Here is a 22598-nt window from a genome sequence, read left to right on the forward strand (position 1 = left end):
GGAGAAAAAGTGGTAGGCCGAGAGACCTGTGGCACACAGACTCAAGTCTGTCATGGCTGCCTGCCATCTCCTAAATACTGGCATGAATCGACCATTTTGTATTTGGAATTCTCATAGACTGCTTTTCAGAGATCGGTTTTCACTTTGACATTAAAGAATATTTATTTTGTTGATCAATGTAAAAAAATAAAAATAAATTAAAAAAATAAAAACTAAGATTCAGTGTTGGGGAAACCAATAAAATGTGACAACTTCCAAGGGGATGAAGACTCTTTATTGGCGTAGTAGGTAGGTGCACTGCGATGGACTGGCACCCTCATCCAGGGTTGGTTCCTGCCTCCCACCCAATGCTGCTAGTCGATTGCCCAGGCACCCACTGGAATAAGTGGCTTTATGAATGTTCGGTTATGATGCAACCCCTACTTCAAAATGACCATCCAGAGCCCTGTATTAATCTCATTTGACAAAAATATTAATTTTTGATTTTATTGTTGCCAAATATGTAATATTTCTCTGATATTCTAGTAGAAAATAATGGTGACTTCCTCATTGAATGTTCAGCACAATTCTTCAACTACTATCTGGTATGGTGCCAGTGGTGTTCATGCCAACTCAAAACCTTTCTAAATAAGTCATGTGAATACACAAATGTGAAAAATAAAAGCTTGCAATCGGGAAAAATTACTCACAAGTACTATATACAGAGAGGTCTGTGGGCATCAAGCGGCCGGCAGCGCCAGTCCTCATCACAAAGTCGTCGGTGTTGGGTATGAATTCGGACAGGATGACTGATTTTTCGCAGGTAGATTCTTCCATGCCTGCATCAAAATAAACAGAAATGTCAAATAGGTTTCCCAAACTTCTAATTTCTTGAGCAAAAAGCCACTTCTGTAGGTCATATGGGTACAGTGAAATCAGCTGGTGGGCTCCTGGCTGAGTTGATCACTGCATAGAAATCCGTGGGTGTGGTGGAGAGGCATGTCAGAATCCAATCTTACAAAAAAAATTAAAAAAGGGGTCTTGTGAATTTTCAAATGGGGGCACACATCACCGGTCTATGATGTCATTTGTTGGTTTTTATTCCTCCTTTCTTTACATGAGGGGATCCCAACCTAGAAGGCACAAAATGGCATTTAAGGGGACGTGACAAAGAGGAAGGCTGCGGTGTGATTCGTCAAAACTGAGCGAGGTGTGTTGTCAGAGTATCGTGGTGCAATCGTCGTCTTGCAGTGTGCCGTAATTTATTAGTCAGTGCTCCAGTTATCTCTACATACCGTGTATACTCGCGTATTGGTCGGCGTCTTGAAACCTGAAAAATCGATCATAAAATCAGACTTGTACGCCCGTTCAAAAATACACTTTTTTAAAAAAAAAAAAAATCTTCTTTCCTCCTCCAATCTCAGTTTCTCAGACACATTGAATTTTGTGGCGGCAGCACAGTTACCAACTTCAACGACGTTTAATTTAAACCCAGCTTCCTATTTTCCTCTGATCGAACCCGCCATCGTAGAATTTTGTTCTGATCGAACGCGCCATCGTAGATAAGGGATGCTCTTACGATAAAAAAAAAAATGTATGAGGGTGTGCGATACAAAAAAAAAAAAACAGTGCAAACGTCGCTTCAGAATAGTTCGGGTATTACCATGTGGACCCGTAGGGAGAATACACAGAAGAAAAGGCCGTGTGCTCCGTGGTTACTCTCTCAGGTGGACGTTAGCATATCATAATCTCTTGGACCAATAGCGTGAGTTTTCCATGTTCGACTTATACAAACGACATTATAAAATACTGGAAATTATACGGTAAAATTAAACCCTGACTTATCCACGGGAGAACTTAAATGCGAATATATTTGGTTTATCTATCTATCTCTCTCTCTCAATGGGTCATCGTAACTCAACCTTCAGCTAACCAGATCACCTAAATGCAATCATTGGAGTTATGAATAGATTTTTTTTTTTTTTAATAGTTTGTTCTTGTGAAAGAAAGTTTACTCGATCAAAAATAAAAACCACGCCTCTCTTAATATTAAAAACCACGACTTTTGTGATTTTGAGTTTAAAATTTCAAAACAGAAGAAGAATCTGAAAATCTAACATCACATTAAAGTTTGATAAATTATGAAAAGAATGATACAAAACATATACACACACACACACACACACACACACACACACACATACATATGTCTGTCGGAGGTCTGTGGCCTCCGCGAGGGGGCGCCTGGACCATCTCAGAGCCCTGGATGGCAGCACTTCCACCACACCAGGAAGTGCTACAAGAAGATCATCAGGGAGCACTTGGGGCACATCCGGGTGTGCCATAAAAGGGGCCACCTCACTCCATTCGAACAGCTGGAGTTGGGTGGAAGAGGATGGAGTAGAGGCAGCAATAGAGAGAATTAAGGAAAAGACCGAGTTATTGGGAGTCTTTGGGCACTGTGGTTGTGCGGTGTGAGCAGAGGAACATAAAGCGTGTGTTTTGGACATCTGGACGTCTGGGTGTCTGTCTGTGTCCAGGGTTATCTTTCACAATATATATTACATACACACAGAGACAGAAACCTTATACAATCTATTATTCTATGTTAATTAATGTTGACTTATTTTCTTTTCTTACTGTGTCTTTTATTTTTCTTTTCTTCATTACGTAAAGCACTTTGAGCTATATTTTTTGTATGAAAATGCGCTCTATAAATAAGTGTTGTTGTTGTATTGCCTCAAAACCATTCCAAAATCACAGCGTTAGGATGGAATGGAGTCGGTCAGGAAGGTGCACAATTTAAAACTAACAGGGTTAGTTCAACAAAGCAGTTAAAAGTGCTTACCATGATCAGATACAAGGACAACGTTGGCACATTTATGCAACTTCATCTGCTTGAGTCCGTCCATTAGCATTTCCACTATTTTGTCAACTCTTTTCAACGCATCTTCCACCTATTAGCAAACACAGGAAATGTCATTTGGTTGTGCTAATGGCTTTGTGGTTTATTTGTAAATGTACTGTTAAACTCTGGGATGCAAAAACCTGGGATGTGACCAAAATACATTATACTTATGATACTTATCAATTATCTTGTGTTTTAGATCCAAAATCAATTTAGATCACTTTGCACAGATCACTCTCATTTTTTGTGCTATGGTAGCATACTGTTCATCTTCAACACCTCTGGTTGAATTCCACTTTTACTCTTTTTAAATGGTAACCCAAAAGCCCTGAATTGTCCAACCTGCTTAGTCCCAAAACACAGTCAACAAGGGTTGGGTTTAAGGCTGGAGCCTATCCCAGCTGGCATAGGGCACAAGGCAGGAAACATACCCTGGACAAGTGGCGCCAAGCCCATCGCAGGCAACCCCAAAAAAGTCAAATGGAGCAGTCAGGATGCCTGGTTGATCCTTCTATATAAAAGCGGTCAGGTGTCCTTCCGTCCCGTGAGTGCTACGCAGGCGCAGAGTTTCACACACGCCCCGTCCATTTTGCAATGCACGATGGGATTTGTAGTTTTGTTTTTCCAGGTAAAAGATGATTTTTCTCCTCCAGACTGTGCGATATCATCTTCTTCTTTCTTACTATATAAAAGCGTTTGGGATTGTCCTTCCGTCCCGTGAGTGGAAAGCGTAGCGGTATTCCACTTATCACAGACTTACTACTTGCAGCTTGTGGTACGAAGCGACATGATGTGAGCAGAGTTCTGGTGCTCCCATCGTTCCTTACTTTTGTGCGCGATGCACTGGAAAAATAGACAAAATTATGTCTCTGGAAATAATTAATGTTGATGGAGTACAAATGCTTCACCACGTAATAAATATCAGGGGGGTTCAAAAGGGCGACCTCAATATAGAAAAAAAAGTTTAAATTTCATCACAAAAAAAAAAAACAGAAACTACGAGTATTAAAGTAATCCCGCTCAAATGCAATATAACCAAATTAATGAGTTTGTATAAAATATCAAATTGATCTACATATTGAATTGCCTTAAGAAGTGGTCGCCTTAAAAGGCGGGTCAGCCTAGTGGGATTATAAATGGTGTCGTCTGGAGTTCTGCTTATTGCTTAGACTTTTATTACACACCGTTTACTGCAAATTACTGTGGAATTCGGTACAACTCACTTGACGACTTGAGGGTCCGTATTTGTGGCCTGAGGTATCCGGCTCATCTAGGTACAAAGTGTAAAAGTCCGGCCTAAACAGAAAAGAAGATGGATAGAAAATGAAATGCGTGTTAAGAATGCATTACACACAATGTTTGGTGAAAAGTGGTCAGATCTTCCATAATTCTAAAAAAGAGAACTCTTGGGAAAATTAGGCAATGGAAAATTCAGTGGAAACCAAAAGACTTCATTATGCTTTCAGACACGATCTACTACTTAATAAAATGCTAATATATGTGTGTGAGAGAGAGAGAGAGAGAGAGAGAGAGAGAGAGATCCCACCAAGCAATCGGATTGGTCAGTTGCACTTTGGTTGCACAATCAAAATATGATCAACCAGTAAGAGCGCACTGCACGTTATCCACTCGACTTGAGCGTTCCTAGTTTCCATCCTTTTTCTTTCTCTGTACGTTTATCATTCATTTGCTCAGAAGTCGATGCACCGCCTTCTTCCTGAGCAGCTCTTCTTCTCTCCACCCTAGTGGCCTGCTTCTTCTCTTCTTCCATCGCCATCTTTTCGCTTTAAAACTGATTAAGTTGGTGTTTGTGTGGCAATTACTTAATACTTTCATTTTTCACTTAAGCTGGCACTTATGTCATCAATCTGCCTCAAGAATGATTTAAGATATGAAGAGGTAGAGGAAGGGCCAGCGAAGGTGGTAGGGAATGAGAACGCCACCCTTACACATGCGCCACACGGCTGCGAGTTAATTCTACAATAAAGTAAAATAAAAATAATAAGAGGAATAAAAATCATTACCCTGAAAGCAGACAGACTTCATGTAGTACGTGCACCATATTTCTGGTCAAACGATTTGTGAGCGACAGGCGATTTAAAATCCTAGACAGACGAACGGACAGCCATGGCAGCGTATTATATAAGACGACAAGGTTCACAAACGTTATTCATTTTCCATTTAATCTTCTGAACTTTTATGTGGTTTCGTGTTTTCCGTGTGTCTCATTGATTTCATGTTCAGTGTGGGGTCAATGGAGGGTGTATGTTGAATATTAACTTTTTCTGCACCTTTTTTATTATTACACCAGTAACGGCGAACTGCTAGAACGAGAACGTGCAGCGCGCACACACTTGACTTATAGGTTTTCCTTCTCTTTCTCTCTCTGCACGTTTATCATTTGTTTGTTCAGAGGTCGATGCGCTTGCTGCTTCCTGAGCAGCTCTTCTCTTCTCCACCCTAGCGGCCCGCTTCTCTTCTTCTTCCGTCGACATCTTTTCACGTCAAAACTGATTTGAGTTGATGTTTGTGTTGCAATTACTTCGTACGTTTATTTAATTTTTCACTTACGCTGGCCCTTAAGTCTTCAATCTGCCTCAAGAATGATTTAAAATATGAAGAGGTAGGGGAAGAAACGGTGAAGATGGTAGGGATGAGAACGGCGCCCATACACATGCGCCACACCGCCGCCCTGCTGGCCACTTAAATAATTCTACAATAAAATAAAGTAAAAATAAAAAGAAGAATAACCTTGGAGGTCAATCATCACTCCGAAAGCGGATCGTAGACGGCATGTAGTATTTGTGTACCAAATTTCAGGTCAATCGGTCAAATGGTTTGCGAGCAGCAGGGGATTTAAAATCCTGGACAGACAAACTGACAGCCACAGTAGCGTATTATATAAGAAGATACAGGAAGTACCGGGCAAGAGAGCTCGATACCCACAAGGATACCAAAAAAAAAAAGGTGTAGCAGGAATGCTGAGAATCCCCTTTAAAGATGGGAAGTATTTACACAAATACAAATGATGTTCTCCCAGTGGGAGACACACAAGACCCCAGACTGCCAGAGCTGCGACACGACACACCACACCACTGAGTAGAACACATCAAGTCAACTTGATTTACTCCCAAACGCTGGAAACATTTAGTCCTAGAGGCACAATTTAATGCCTGTTCCTAATTATGAAAATATCACTCATTAATTGAATTTAACAACATCTGCATAGCCCCAATCCAGTGCAAATAATGAAGTACCTTTCTCCCTTGGGTAATGCCAACCAGTGCAGGATGGTATAAAGCCTTTCTTCAAAATCCTTGGACCTGATGAATGAAGACAAATCACAGGTTAATTGTGAAGGCTGCTGCAGGTCAGAAACGCTTGCACAAGGAGAACAGAAGACATTTTGAAGTGATGTCATTCTGCAGCATTTCTACAAAGGGATGTGTGTGTGTGTGTGTTTTTTTTAGTTCTTTTTGTTTAGTATGTCCCGTTTGGAGATTGTTAAATGCGAAGTATCAACACCAGTAGCTCAGATACCTGGTTTGTAAAAATGGGGTCTGTGTCCTTAAACAGGTTTGTGCAGATGCAGAGGGGGCTTTTGGGAGTTGCAGTTGTAGGCACCATACACATAAAACTGGAACAGAAGGAGGTGACTTGACAGTTATTTTTAATTTTTTTTACTTATCCAATATGCACCAACTTCATGAATGAAAGCCCCACCTAAAGACCCTTTATGAACGGTACGCCCGCAGCAGAGATTGATTTTGCATGATCATCGGATATGGGGATGGCAGGGGGTACCCCCCATTCCTGCCCTCAGTTGCTCTCTGTGAAGTGATGCGACTCAGAAGGCCATTCACTTTCTAGACTCTGGTGGCAGGACTGTGTTCATTCTCTTGAGAATGCCAACCGAGCTTCACAGTGATGGGCTGTGAGCACAGGTCCCACTAGAGGATGTCGGGCCCTCATGGAGTCTATTACTGACTGTTTGGTCAGAGACATGCACACCAGTAGCCAGCTGGAGGTCATTTTGTAGACTCTGGCTATGCTCCTCCCTGCACAAAGAAGCAGATTCCAGTCCTGCTGCTGGGTTGATGTCCTTCTCCGGCCCTGTCCAGCTCTCCTGGTGTAATGGCCCTTTCTCCTGGTGTCTCCTCCATGCTCTTGAGACTGACAGGAGAGGCAGCAAACCTTCTTGTGATGGCAGGTATGAATGTGCCATCCCAGAGGAGCTGGGCTACCAATGAATCATGTGGATTTATGACACAGGCAGGGGGTGAGCATTTGTGGGCACCAAGGATGAACATGGCCTCAACGGAAAACTCATAAAGATCAAATCTGTTTCTTGTAAATATGAAATTTAAGCCCTACTTGGACAAGAGGAATTTCACTCCAGGAAATGGGAAAGGAATTATTACTGAAGGAGCTCCAGTTTCTGCGGTGGGCTGGCGCCCTGCCCGGGGATTGTTCCCAGCCTTGCACCCTGTGTTGGCTGGGATTTGCTTCAGCAGACCCCCGTGACCCTGTAGTTAGGATATAGCAGGTTGGTAATGGATGGATGGATGGATCTCCAATTTCAGCCTCATCCAAAGCACTCGCATCATTAACTTTTTTTTCAGTCTGCACCTTCATGTCTCAGTAAAGATCAGAGACTTACCTTCTGTTAAAATAACATCTGGTTAAATCAGTCCCATTCAATGTGACGTGTCAGAGAAATTCTGTCATTTGAACAATTCGGACGGGACTAAAATTACTAATAATTACTGTATTTTACCCAATACCTGACATAAACCAATCACACTCTAGCAGGGCTTAAGATGGATATAAAATGTCTTTCTTTAAAGTAAACTCGCTCAACTCACTTGTTAAATTTCATGTACTTATCCGGGAAGGACCCACTGATATTTACATCTGAGCCAGGCCAAAAGTACGTGCCACTCTTCAAACCATTGTACTTGGCGGTCAACCAGACCTGCAAAAGATGAAAATTACTAAAAGGAATGAAAACGCTCCGAATCACAACATGTTACCAAGGTAAGAAAGCAACATGAAATTCTCCATTCTGGGCATATTCACGATTTTAAAATTAGAAAGAATGCAACAGCCATTTATTGTTTTTGCTAAAGAATGTTTAAAAGGGAGCGAGACTGGCGCAGCACAGAATACTCAAAAATCGGGAGTGGTCTCCCCTAGACTCTCATATACGGGGAGGGATATTTGAGGAGTAAACCGTAAAACAATGATTATATTTTTAGATCGTGTACATTAAAGATCCATCAACAACAAATCAAATATATTGAACAATTATTATAAAACTAGACAGTATTGCATAAACATTATTAGGAACAGTCTATATTAAATGGCAAGGGACCTTGACCTCATTCTGTTTGTTGTCTTAATTTTTTTTTGTTAAAAATATTTTTGCAAGAAGCCTAAAGTAAAAGTAAAATAATATTAAAAATAGAAACGTATATGACAATACAGTAAGTATAATTAATAGTGTAAAACTTTGTAACAATCTGTAGGACACAATATCTGAAGAAGATATTTAGGTAAAATTTTCTATTTGTTTACTTCATGAAATTTTTCTATACAATTTCATTGTAGACAACATTTCTTGTAAATATTCTGTCTGAGTCTGGCAACAGTTTGCCTTGTTCAGGAATCTCTACAACCTTGACAACATCATCTGGAAAACGTCTAACTTTTGATAATGTAACATATAACTGACTGTGGCTGAATACTAGTTCTATCAAGTAAATGCCAACTTTTTCTAAGGTTTGCTCTTCTGAGTCTTTCTCTTTTAGCGTTTTTCTGACGGTCATTTTCTTTTTTTTTCCAATCGATCTATTTGCTCGTATTTTTCTTTGTCTTTCAGCCTTTCTTTTGGTTGATGTTTACTTGCTGAGCTGACCGTTCTTCCAGGAGATGTTGCTTATATAGTATTTGATTGTCTGTGTCTTTTGTCCTACTTGACGTGTCCCTTTTTTTTGGGTGGCATGTTGTTAGTAGATACGTCTGTAGTATTTTCTCTTACAGTAATACTGGCTTGTATGAGGCTGTAATATGCGTCACTGTATTGTGTGTCTTTAATTTTCTCTCGTAGTAATACTGGTTTGTATTTCCGTAAAATGCCTGTAATTTTCTCTGACAGTAATATTGGCTTTGAAGTCCGTAATAGGACTTTAATTTTCTGCCACAACAGTGAGCAATCAGCAGAGTGTCCCCAGCAACTGATGTAATGTGTGGCATGCTGCTTATAAATTGTACATGTGGTGTCTCCCTAGCAAGTATTTTAATCTGTGCTGGCATGCAGCTGATTATTGTAAGTGTGGCATCTCCCCAGCAATGGATTTTATGTGTGCGGCCGTGACTACTCAATCAGCACTCTCTCCAGAAATGGTGTCCTTTATTTCTTATCATGCCGGCCGTGGCAAGGCCATTCACTGTGTGCCCAGCTTCCAGTGTGTGTGCGTCCACGGTGCTGTGCGCATGGGCGGGACACGGTGCGATGTGCAGCGCGGCCCACGCATGCGCACTTCACCAGAAGACACACACACACACACACGGACACCTCTAGTGTTACCTCTAGTGCAGTAGCATCTTGTGGGGACCACTGGGGCTTTTATCCAGTTCTCAAGTCCCTAATATTCAAGAACCTTGGGTGATGACTCAAGCGGGGGCAAGGGAGGACCCGCGCCAAACCTCAACCCTTAAAGAGGGGGGGCGGAAGGTCCCAGAAATACCCAATTTTGACTGCACAAAAAGCCATGGGTGACCCTCTTTACTCATCTAATGTAACTAAGCCCCTGTTAAGTGCTAAAGGTCATAACAAGTCTACTCAGGAGGGGGCTTTCACTAGCAGCAGACATCTGTCCCTGCATATTTTTCCTCCAAGCTGTTATCCCTTGCCCCCACATAACAATGAAAGAAGTCCATTCATTCCTTTAATGTATGTATGACCCCCTCCTCCCCCCCGCCTTTCTGATTCCCAATTTTTTTTTTTTTTTAAGATGGGACAATATTTCGGTCAGATTATGCTGCTAATAACTGCCATATGAACACTTTATAATCATCACCATGCCTGCAATGATTAAAGTGCTTCATTCAGTACTTACAGGCTCTCCCAGGTACCAAGAAGGAACAAATTTCTCCTTATCCTTAAGGCTGAAAGAAGCATTTCGACTCGGATCGTACATGCGATTGTCTATGATGCCATGAGACTCTGGGTACAGGCCCTGGAAACAATGACATAAATTATTACAATTTTTTTTAAGACTTTAAAAAAATAAATAAAATGCAAGAAACTCACTGTAACAATGGTGAAGTGATTAGGAAATGTCTTTGTTGGGTATACTGGTATCATATATGGTGGCGATACTCCACAAGACTCTGGAAGAAAAGCCAACAGGTCATTTTAAATTTTTGTGAACGGACCCATACAAGAGTGTCTCTCATTAACAAAGACTTTGAGCAGAAGAACGGCAAAGCGCTGCTCTGAAAAGGAAAGCTGATTCGGCAGCGCAGTGCTTTTATAACACAGTACTTGATAACTTCTTAAATACAGGAGGGTCTTGGATTACGGCAATCATGCAGATACAAATGAGAACATTAACTCCCACCAAATTTCCCTAAGCAGATCATAGAGGAGAAGAAACCACTGTTTAAAATTCCCAACACTCTAAGAACTCATCCCAGACCTGTCTTCTGTTAGTATAGCTGAGAGATGGAGGAGAAACCCTTAGCACACCTCAAAGACGGCACATCTCTGCCAAAGGATCACTCACACTTGAACTGTTACCAACTTGCATAGAAGAGGACCCAAGTGATTCCTCATCATAAGTCGTCTTGGGGGACCACAGGAGAGGAGCAGTTTGGTTTTATGCCAGGGAGAACCACCACCGATGCAGTCTCTGCATTGAGACAACCCATAGGGAAGCTCTGAGAAAACCAGAGGATTGCACATGGTGGTCACCGAGCTGGAGAAGGCTTATGATAGAGTGCTGCGGCAAGAGCTCTAGAGGTGCACAAGCGAGAACGGAGGATCAGAGTAGTGTGTGAGGATAGTTCAGGATACTGTATGTACGAGGGAGTGAGGACTCGGGTGGAGGTAACAAGACAAGATTCTCAGTTAGAGGAGGTCTACACCAGGGATCTTCTTGAAGTCCTTACATCTTTGATGAGGTTATAGAGAACTGATGAAAAAATTATCAACCCTGGTGCGAGCTTTGTGCTGATGGCACTGTGTTGTGTAGCACCAGAAGAGGTAGATGGAAGAATGGAGACGGGCTTTGGAAGATAAATAGTAAGACAGACAGACTGAATATCTGTGGTTTGAGGAGGATCAGGATTCAAAAGTTATCCAGGCAGGTTCAGCTTAAATATTTAGGATCAGTGGTAGCCGAAAATGGAGAATTACATGCAGAGATAACCCATAGAGTTCAGTGTGGATTGAACAATTGGAAGGAGTCAGGAGGATTGCGTGATCAAAAAATTAAGGTGAAGGTTACATGTAAGGCTTTTAAGGCAGTGGAGAGATCAGCAATGATGTGACATAGGCAGGAAAAGGAGCACAGCAGGAGAACTTAGATGTGGCCGAAATGAGAATGTGGAGATGGATGTGTGGAATTTAGGAAAAAAAGACAGAAGAAATGAGACAGTCTGAGATATAACAAAAAAGTTAGAAAGAGAGATCTAAGAAAGGACAGGAAAGGAGGTTGAGGTGATGTAGGCATGGAATGAGGAGAGACAGAGACAGAGACAGAGACAGAGACAGAGACAGAGACAGAGATAGAGATAGAGATAGAGATAGAGACAGAGATAGAGATAGAGACAGAGATAGATACTTTATTAATCCCAAGGGGAAATTCACATAATCCAGCAGCAGTATACTGATACAAAGAAACAATATTAAATTAAATAGTAATAAAAATGAAAAGAATTAAAATAAAATTAATGTTCGCATTTACTCCCCCGGGTGGAATTGAAGAGTCGAAGGGCTCGACTGGTGAAGAGGTGCGGGACCGAGCTGTATGGAGAAGGCTGATCAACCCTACAGTGATGATGAGGAAGACGGCAAGATTTAGGTATCTTATATTTAAACGTCTACATGTGGAAGGTGAGAGGTGGAGTCGGTTTAAGGGCTCCACCTCCGAGGATAAACAAGCAAGGCGAGCACGTTGGCAAAAGGGAAACCTCAGAAGAAAGGCAATCGCTTAGTCGCTAATACACAAGCGAGGTGAACACATCGGCAAAAAAAAAACCTCTGAAGAAAGACAAAGTCTCTTAGCCACTAATAACAACATTTATTTCTATAGCACATTTTCATACAAACAGTAGCTCAAAGTGCTTTACATAATAAAGAATAGAAAAATAAAAGACACAATAAGAAAACAAAATAAATCAACCAAAATTAACATCGAATAAGAGTAGGGTCCAATGGCCAGGGGGGACAGAAAAAACAAAAAAAAACTCCAGACGGCTGGAGAAAAAATAAAATCTGTAGGGATTCCAGACCATGAGACCACCCAGTCCCCTCTGGGCATTCCACCTAACATAAATGAAACAGTCCTCTTTGGATTTAGGGTTCTCACGGAAGGGCTTGATGATGATGATGGTCATGTAGACTTCTGCCTTTTAATCCATCCATCATTGTTGGAGCATCATGAAGCTTTGAGTAGGTGGTGGTGGCGCAGGCCACCACCACAAAGAAACCGGAAAAAGAAACAGAAGAGAGAGTAGGGGTCTTGCTAATACACAAGTCATGTGAGCACATCGGCAAAACAAAACCTCAGAAGAAAGAGACACTCGCTTAGCCGCTGATAGGCAAGCGACGGGAGCACATCGGCAAATCAAAACCTCCGAGACGCCCAGAGTAGTACCTTTCAATCACCTGACATCTTTACATTTCAATTTTTTTTTCCCTGATGATTTCAATAGTTTTTCGGACCCCAGGCTACACAACTAGTATTTTTATATATAAGCTTTTTTTTCCCCCCCTCTTGCTGTATTCACTGGGTGTAACAAGCTAGAACATGCAAATGTGAATATCCCAGACCCGGAGGGGGTGTTCACACTTCTCCCTTTTTGGGAAGAGCATTTCCTGATGATTAGTTGGCCTGTCTCAACTCACAGCACTGAAAGGAATTTAACATTTATATACACACACACACACACACACATTGTAGTTTGTGAAGTTTATTTTGAGGAATATTTGTACGGAAACCAAGAACATCTAACACTCTAAAAATGCACCGAGCATTTCAGTGGGTTAAAGAGAGACCGCATAACTGCTCAAATGTGCTTTGCATTTCCTTGGCCGTCTATAATCCTTTAGTAAATAAACGAGACAATGCATGACACACACAACACCTTCTAATTCCATCACAATGAGCTCCATACCTTGCAGCAATGAGTCACCAAATTATCTCTCTTATGTGCTTACTCTGCCATGTGTCATAAAGCTGAACTGCACTGAAACAGGATTATGCAATTTTCAACTGGGAGTGCTACTTTAAATGTTCTGGGCACTAAATGTTCAATTGATTATATCATCTTCAAAAAAAAAAACCACAACTCCAGTTCACGTCATCAGAGACCAAAAATACAGAATGCTTCTCACGACTAAAGAGACAACCCCTTCATAGACAGCAGGAGCTTCTTCAAAACATCCTAGCAACAAAGGAACACTGCACTGCACTCTGTGGAGCGGCAAAAACAAATGAGTTCAGAAAGCAAATGCTGGGGAATCACCTCCAAGAACACCCGTGTTGAAAATTCCACAGCTGCATGAAATTCAAAAATCGATGCCATGTTCTAAATATCACGCAGTATCATTACATTGTTTGCCCCCTAACGAACCAGGAGGATCTAAAAATAAAGAAAAATTCACACTATTCACAGTTTAACAAAACTAGTTTACTGTAATGCACTCCCCCTAACAGGGCAATCGAAGAGAGACTTAAAATCGACTGGTGTGAGGTCAGAGTTGTGTGGCCTCAGCAGTCTGTTTGGCTCGTTATCTTGCTGTATGATGAAGTGCAATCCAGCGAGTTTGTTGTCATTTGCTGAGCTCGAGCAGATCAGATGTTTCTACGCAGTTCAGAATTCATTGCAGTTCCATCATCAGCGAAGAGAAGTGTGCCAGGACCTGTGCCAGTCATACAAGCCCAAGCCATATTACCCTCAGCACCACCATGGTGTAACAGATGAGGTGGTCTGCTTTGGATCCAAAGGGGCTGGCAGTTTCTGGTCGTCTCCACACTTTGCTCTCGCCATCACTCTGATGAGGTTCATCTTGGTCTCGTCTCTCCACAAGACCTTTTCTCAGACATCTGCAGGCTCTCTGAAGTCCTGTAAACTGGCCATCCTGTTTTTGTGGTGTTCATCTTGCAGTATGGCCTCTTCTGTGTTTCTGTTCATGAAGTCTTCTGCAGATAGTCATCTCTGACACACACACATCGGCCCAATGAAGACTGTGTCTGGTCTGTCAGACAGGCGTTGGGGGCTTTTTCTTGACTGTGGTGAGGAATCCTCAGTCATCAGCATTGGAGGTCTTCCTTGGCCTACCAGCTCACCTACAAGTTCTTTGTTCTTCATGATATTGCAGACAGTTGATTTCGGTCATCCTAAGGTTTCATCAATGTCTCGCACAGCTCTTATGTTGAACAATGGCAACTAGACTCCAAAGAGTAGAAGAATGACAAGGTATCTCACGGATGCACTACCAAAGCAATGAAACCCACCTTAAGAGTCAAACACCTGTGATGCCAATTGTCCCAAACGTTTTGGTTCCCTGAAATGAAGAAAAGGTGTTGCGATTTTTACACGGGTGTGACCAAAATGTCTGCCAATCCCCTTAAATGGAAATCTGCAGTTCTGATTTAATCACATCTGAACTGTTTGATTTAGAATTTTAAACTGTGGAGCAGACAGTTTAAACAAAACAAGGAGAAATGTGTCTTTGTCCCAGACACTATGGAGGGCACTATACACAGTTGTTTCAAAACAGGAATTCCTAAACTGTAACAAATGAAATCAGAACTCTACCTAATGTGAAATTTCCACTTTATCCTTTTTCTTGCATTAGTCAAGTGCGACTAGCACTACCCTTCTGTGGAATTAAACAACAGAACATGGCGGTAGAGGACCCTGTGCCTACACTTTGAGCCTCATCCAAGTCTCACCCGATAGTAGCTAGCTAGCTAGATAGATAGCTAGATAGAAGCAAACCAAGGTCTCTTATGAAGCGAAGAAACCAACCTGAGGAATCACAAACACCCAGGACGCCATTTGCCCCAAACATTACAGTGCCCTGGAATGTGGTAGGGGCTGATCACGTAGACGAAGTTTTGCGATTTCTACATGGTGTGACGGAAACGTAGGCAACACCCCATAACTGAAAATCTGCAATGCGCACATTAAAATTACAATTCAAACATGCTTAAACGCTGGAGCAGAAGGGGAAATTGAGGGGGAAAAAAATGCAAACATTATGGAGATCACAGTATATCTAGATAACATTTTGCTTTATTGCTTGTGTGTTACAAGGGACGTTCAATAATTTATATACCTCAGTAAGAAAGAAAAGATTTTTCAAAACATTAATTTTTCAATATCGTCCCCCTGATAGCTCCATACACTTGGTAAACTTTTCCTGCAATGACTTTAACCCCCTTGGAGAAAAAAAAAATCTTTTGTTTGACCAGGATGTCACAGCGGTCTTTACGTCTTCACTTGAAAGCCACCGTCCACTGAGAGATGTCTTCAGAACTTGGAACAGGAAATCATCTGAGGGAGCCAGTGGGTAGATGGTTCAGCTGCTGGAACCCATGATCTCGGAAGGCATCTTGTGATTGATGTGACATGTGAACCGGCGCATGGTCATGAAGAAGTTTACTTGATTGGCACCAGGACTCTCCTGATCTCCTCTCTCTTGGAACATTACACTCGCAGTCAGCCACAACTGTGCAGGTGTCACAAAGTCCCTAGATTTGTTTCAACGTACTCCGATAGATAAAGTTATTGAACACCCATCATGTACTTTTACGGTTGGGAAGATTTGACCCCAATAATTATGAATGAATGTATTGGGACTGAGGTATGGAAGCACTTGTTCTCTTCAGTTTGAACTCACAAAGCAACAACAAAACATTTATTTATATAGCACATTTTCATACAAAAAGTAGCTCAAAGTGCTTGAAAACAGAAAACAATTTGCTAATGCGGAGGTTTCCACCCGCACTTCACTGGTCTTGTCGATGGAGGACTGAAATCCTTTTGTGTATTCAAGCAGCACATGATAGCAACTTTCTTACCCATGCACACAGCCTGCTGGTCTTTCATGAACTTGTTTTGGGGATCTGTTTGCCATCAGTAGTGGCTATCGGATGTGAAAATAAGGAAAATAAAATGTACAGTTTGATATAACCGCTGAAGGTAAAATTTAAACCGTAAGCGAAGTTGTAGTAGAAGCTGCACAGAAGAGTTCTCCTATCTGAAGGTAGACAAGGCTCTTTAATGTAAAATTCTGAAATTTAAAAAGCTTTGTACAGCACAATCTGTTCAGGATATTTCAACAATAACTAATCTGTCTTGACAAATTTCCTCAAGAAAATAAGTGTGTCTCATTTCAACAAAATTAGTCCACGGTTGGCCGAGATGTTTCATGCAGACTGAAAGACAGACACAAGTTAGTCATTGCAAAGGGTGCTTTACTCATGATACGTGAACTCACCTATAAAACAAAATCGAAAGTCAAATGTGCACTTCTTCCTTGCGGTCATTCCACGTTTGTGCAAGTTCAGCTGTCGAACGGGTCAATCTCCTTGTTTCGATCTGGGGCATCTTGGGGGGCCACCTTCACTTGTCGCACGTCTTCTTTAATTTAGTCAGGCCAGAACTTCTTTGGTCTACCACAGACTTAATCGTAGGGCTGTCTTGGCCAGCAAGTTGTTGTTGAGTCATCCTTTGTGTTTGTATTACGTGTTGTAACATTGCTGGGTTTCAGGGAAAGTAGTGTTGGTTTTGTGTTCGCTGTAATTATTTTACAATGACAATAAAGGCTTTCAATTCAAAATCAAAAACTCTAGGAAATGGCTGTCACAAGGACAAATGTTCAAATGAACCCATCATACCAGGTGCCATATGGCCGTAGCATGGCAAACGTTACCATGGAACATAGTCAGCCTGACAGTTGCTGGGGTTAAAACCAAAAGACTGGATGGGCTAAGGAGTGAACACCCAACTCAACCCTGGTAGTGCCCCTTCAATTCCTAACATAATATTGGGTTTAAAGTGAAGTGTTCTATAATGGAAGGTATGCCAACGGTACCTCTGACCACTCGATTAATGTCCTGTGCCATCTGAAATGTACTGTCATCCCGGGCCATACCAAGACCCCCTGTATAACCGACTCTCAATCCACTTGTCTTGTAAGCAGACAGTGGGCGGCTAAAAGGGCAGCACAATGGAGGGAGTCACAAGTTACTGGTGTTTACTGAAAGCCACACATTCTCAGCCGAACAGTCAAATCTATAATTGTCAAATAGGGTTAATTACAAAGACCACACACACACACACAAACTTGAAACTTCTGACTGACCTCATACAGTCACGTAACAAGATCACCCTTGAGGCAGTGTAAGGAGCAACAGAGACTGCCTTTGCCAAGGGGAAGCAAGCAATGCCAGCATGGCAGCTGTTAACTGCAGCTGAAGGGCTCTTCTGTTTGTCAAGAAGGCTCAGAGTCAGACGACAGACTGCAAGCAAAGTTTTTGAAGAGATTTGATGTAAAGGTTACATATATAGACTATAATTAGTTAATAATAGTATGTAAACAGAAATTTGTGTAGCTGAAATGCTGCCATACTTCCTTTAGGATTTGGATTCATTTAGAAGAAAAATGAAGAAACGCCAATTATAACACATGCTGAGGGACGCAGGGTAAAAGATTTTTCAAGCATCCATATTCTATCGAAAAATAAATTATTAATCTGGACAAGTCTTCAAAGTGTACCAGCCTAATCCTCACACACTTCAAGCCCTTCCCTTTCTAAATCGTTTCAGCCTAAATTACTTGAATTAGCGGTAAAGAAGAGAGTGCAAGCAGGGTGGAGAAGAGTGTCAGGAGTGATTTGTGACAGACGGGTATCAGCAAGAGTGAAAGGGAAGGTCTACAGGATGGTAGCGAGACCAGCTATGTTACATGGGTTGGAAATGGTGGCACAGGAGACAGAACTGGAGGTGGCAGAGTTAAAGATGCTATGATTTACATTGGGCGTGACGAGGATGGACAGGATTAGAAATGAAGACATTAGAGGGTCAGCTCAGGTGGGATGGTTGGGAGACAAAGTCAGAGAGGTGAGATTGCATTGGTTTGGACATCTGCAGAGGAGAGATGAGGGGTATATTGGGAGAAGGGTGCCAAGGATATAGCTGCCAGGTAAGAGGAGAAGAGGAAGGCCTAAGAGGAAGTTTATGGATGTGGTGAGAGAGGATATTCAGGTGATGGGTGCGACAGAGCAAAATGCAGAAGACAGGATGATATGGAAGAAGATGATCCGCTGTGGCAACCCCTAATGGGAGCAGCCGAAAGACGACGCCTCCTAAATTACTTGAATTAAAGGAGGTGGGAGTAACAGAGTTTTCTAGATTACCTTCCACGCTTTGCAAGCTGGAGAGTTTGGGACACTGCAAGATGGCCTGAACTGACTGCCACCCAGTCATGGGTTGTGTGTCTATCTGGTTCAGGAAAGAGAAGGTGGGTTTGGGCAGCCTAAAGGAGGTTAGGGGACAATGGAGGGGGGCTGGGGTGGAGTCCCAAGATGGAACCAGTCAGTTCCCTGCTGAATACCAGGCTCAAGAGCAGCGCCAATGTGTCTGGCTCTACAATTTTGTATAAAAGAACTCTGAGGTGCAAAAGAAGGGTTGGAGAACAAGGAAAATGGACTCATATTATTATAAGTGTCTGGAAACTGCCTGGATTTTGGGTTTTGTCTGGGGTGAAGGGTTGTTTTTGCTCTTTTTAGTTATTTACATACTGTATGTGTGGGGATGTGGGTTGACGGAGGTGCGCCCACGAACGTGGTTGTTGCCATTTATGTTAGCATAGTTTTCTAATACAGTTATTTTCACCTTGTCTGTTTCTCACGTTAATTATGCGGAGATTGTGTAATTTACATTAGGTATCATATCAGTATCGCAGGAAGGGGTCCGATGGCGTTTTGCGGTTGACCTGCTATCCAACTCTTTGGTGGTGATGTATTGCGATATTGACCAGGAAAATGTCAAAGCATTATAAAAGGAGAAAGTACGATGAAATGACACCTTTGATGGGCTAAATAAATAGATTACAAATGCAAGCTTTTGAGGCAGCTAAGGCCCCTTCATCAGGTAAGGTGTAACCAAAACGTTATAACGGCACAGATCATAACCATCACTCTTTAACACTTACAGAATTTTTATCCCCATATGACGGCGAGCACGTATGACACACAATAAAAACCAAACTTACTTAATTTTTTAATCGCCGGAACTTTAATAGTCTTTCTTTCCAGATATTCAGATCTGAAGCCATCCAAAGAGAAAAGTATTACAGGTGGCTGGGAAAACCTGAAATAGAAGAAGAGAGTGCACAATTGATGATGTTAATCGAGTCTACGTCTTCTAAAAGGCAGCTACTTAATCCAACACATGGACTGCAAATGTATTTCTTTCTGTGACCTGTATATACAATTATGAAGTCTGAACTTCCTTGGCATTAACCCCAAGCCTCTCTTGGCTTGGAATTCTATGTAAAAATGGTTAACCCCGAGTCTGACTTGGTGGGTGGGGAACTGTTATGGTGTGCAGTGTTAAGCTCGAATAACACTCAGGACAGTAATCTGCTACCATCTAGTGCAGGGGTGGGCAAAGTCAGTCCTGAGGGTCACAATGGCTGCAGGATTTTGCTCCAACCCAGTTGCTTAATTAGAAAACAATCTTTCTTCTTCCATCTCTTCCTGTCCTCGTCTTCTTGCTCTGTTAAACTCATCACCTACATGTCCTCTCTCACCACATCCATAAACCTCCTCTTAGGTCTTCCTCTTTTCCTCTTCTTTGGAAGCTCTATCCTTAGCATCCTTCTCCCAATATACCCAGGATCTCTCCTCTGCACATGTCCAAACCAACAATCTCGTTTTTCTGACTTTGTCTCCCAACCGTCTAACTTGAGCTGACCCTCTAATGTCCTCATTTCTAATCCTATCCATCCTCGTGTAAATCTTAGCATCTTTTACTCTGCCATCTCCAGCTCTGTTTCCTGCTTTCTGGTCAGTGCCACTGTCTCCAACCCATATAATATAGCTGGTTTCATGATCGCCCTGTAGACCTTCCCTGTCACTCTTGCTGATACTCGTCTGTCACAAATCACTCCTGACATTCTTCTCCACCCATTCCACCCTGCCTGCACTCTCTTGTTCACCTCTCTTCCACAGTCCCCGTTACGCATTACAGGAGGAGGAGTATAGGAACCTAATCAAGGACTTTGTGAAATGGTGCGACTCAAACCACCAACACCTGAACACCAGCAAAACCTAGGAGCTGGTGGTGGATTTTAGGAGGCCCAGGCCCCTCATGGACCCCGTGATCATCAGAGGTGACTGTGCAGAGGGTGCAGACCTATAAATACCTGGGAGTGCAGCTGGATGATAAATTGGACTGGACTGCCAATACTGATGATCTGTGTAAGAGAGGACAGAGCCGACTATACTTCCTTAGAAGGCTGGCGTCCTTCAACATCTGTAATAAGATACTGCAGATGTTCTATCAGATGGTTGTGGTGAGCGCCCTCTTCTACGTGTTGGTGTGCTGGGGAGGCAGCATAAAGAAGAGGGACGCCTCACGCCTGGACAAACTTGTGAGGAAGGCAGGCTCTATTGTAGGCATGGAGCTGGACAGTTTGACATCCGTGGCAGAGCGACGGGCGCTGAGCAGACTCCTGTCAATCATGGAGAATCCACTGCATCCACTGAACAGGATCATCTCCAGACAGAGGAGCAGCTTCAGCGACAGACTGCTGTCACCATCCTGCTCCACTGACAGACTGAGGAGACCCCACACTATGAGACTCTTCAGTTCCACCCGGGGGGTAAACGTTAACATTATACAAAGTTATTGTCTGTTATACCTGCATTGTTATCACTCTTTAATTTAGTATCGTTTACTTTTATCAGTATGCTGCCGATGGAGTATGGGAATTTCCCCTCGGGATTAATAAAGTATCTATCTACTCTGTACTGTTGATACCAAGTATTTAAACTCATCCACCTTCGCCAACTCCTCTCCCTTCATCTTCACCATTCCACTGACCTCCCTCTCATTCACACACAAGTATTCGGTCTTGGTGGTCCTACTGACCTTCATTCCTCTCCTCTCATATCTCCACCTCTCCAGAGTCTCCTCCACCTCCTCCCTACTCTCACTACAGATCACAATGTCATCAGCAGACATTACAGTCCACGGGGACTCCTGTCTAATCTCGTCTGTCAACCTGTCCATCACCATTGTAAATAAGAAAGGGCTCAGAAATGATCCCTGATGTAATCCCACTTTGGTCACTCCTACCGCAGACCTCACTACTGTCACACTTCCCTCGAACATATCCTGTACCACTCTTATACTTCTCTGCCACTCCTGACTTCCTCATACAATACCACAGCTCCTCTCAGTAACCCTGTCATATGCTTTCTCCAAGTCCACAAAGACAGAATGCAACTCCTCCTGTCCTTCTCTCTACTTCTCCATCAACACCCTCAGAGCAAACATCACATCTGTGGTGCTCTTTCTTGGCATGAAACCATCCTGCTGCTTACTAATCATCACCTCACTTCTTAACTGAGCTTCCACTACTCTTTCCCATAACTTCATGCTGTGGCTCATCAGTTTTATCCCCCTGTAGTTACTACAGTCCTGCATATCCTCCTTATTCTTAAATATCGTCACCTTGCCAATAATTCAATTTCATGGCTTGTTAGTGCTTTAACTCTGCCATGTCGGCTCCTTTCCTTTCTAAGGATATCATCCAAATGATTTGAAGACTAAAATGGATGAGTAATACTCAATCTTTCAATTTTTTCTCTTCATATTTCTTCCAAGTATTTAATTAAACCGAACAGTGCATGATAAATACACACAGACATAAATGGTAACAAGCTAAATGGAGAAAGGCTGGTTTCTTTTGTCATTTGCATCTTATTGCTAATAAGGAGCCAATAAAAAATGAGAATACAGCTGTTTAAGTCTAAAAGAACCAAAAAGGGCTCAAAATCCCAACGACCAAGACCACTAAAATGAAGCAGAAATGTTACCAGAGAAATAAGTGCTTCTTATTAAGCAAAAACCTTCAGCCACTACGACCCTCCCTGATCTAGAGGATAAAACATGTCACTGCAAAAAATTATGAATACTTCTAACCTGAAACCTCTCTTGGGCTGGGAATACTATGTAAAACGGTTAACTCCGAGAGTGACTGCAAGTCAAGTCAAGTGAAGTTGGGGAGCAGGCACTGGTACACCGCGTTGCTGCACCCACTACATGACAAGACAACTTCGGATCCTGGTTGGCAACCACCCAGGCAGACACACAGTCCAGTCCCACCCCCAGGAAATGACCCTCTATTTGCCACAGCCTCTTATTACGTGGGCGACCCCTTGGCCTGGTCCAGCCACTC

At 42.3% G+C, this 22598-nt stretch overlaps 1 protein-coding gene across 1 annotated transcript in view; it reads right to left on the bottom strand.

The window, feature by feature from the left end:
• The window catches only part of LOC120516230 (ectonucleotide pyrophosphatase/phosphodiesterase family member 1-like), a 123440-nt gene that overhangs the window by 40323 nt on the left and 60519 nt on the right, over positions 1-22598 (bottom strand). The window contains exons 5-12 of the mRNA XM_039737735.1: positions 19404-19501; positions 10203-10282; positions 10009-10128; positions 7753-7862; positions 6145-6210; positions 4111-4183; positions 2828-2936; positions 690-818 (exon numbers count right to left, since the gene is read on the bottom strand). Coding sequence (XP_039593669.1) covers positions 690-818; positions 2828-2936; positions 4111-4183; positions 6145-6210; positions 7753-7862; positions 10009-10128; positions 10203-10282; positions 19404-19501 — 785 coding nt within the window. The remainder of the gene's footprint in view (positions 1-689; positions 819-2827; positions 2937-4110; positions 4184-6144; positions 6211-7752; positions 7863-10008; positions 10129-10202; positions 10283-19403; positions 19502-22598) is intronic.

This window comes from Polypterus senegalus, chromosome 16 (assembly GCF_016835505.1).
Source record: "Polypterus senegalus isolate Bchr_013 chromosome 16, ASM1683550v1, whole genome shotgun sequence".
NCBI classification, from domain to species: Eukaryota; Metazoa; Chordata; class Cladistia; order Polypteriformes; family Polypteridae; genus Polypterus; species Polypterus senegalus.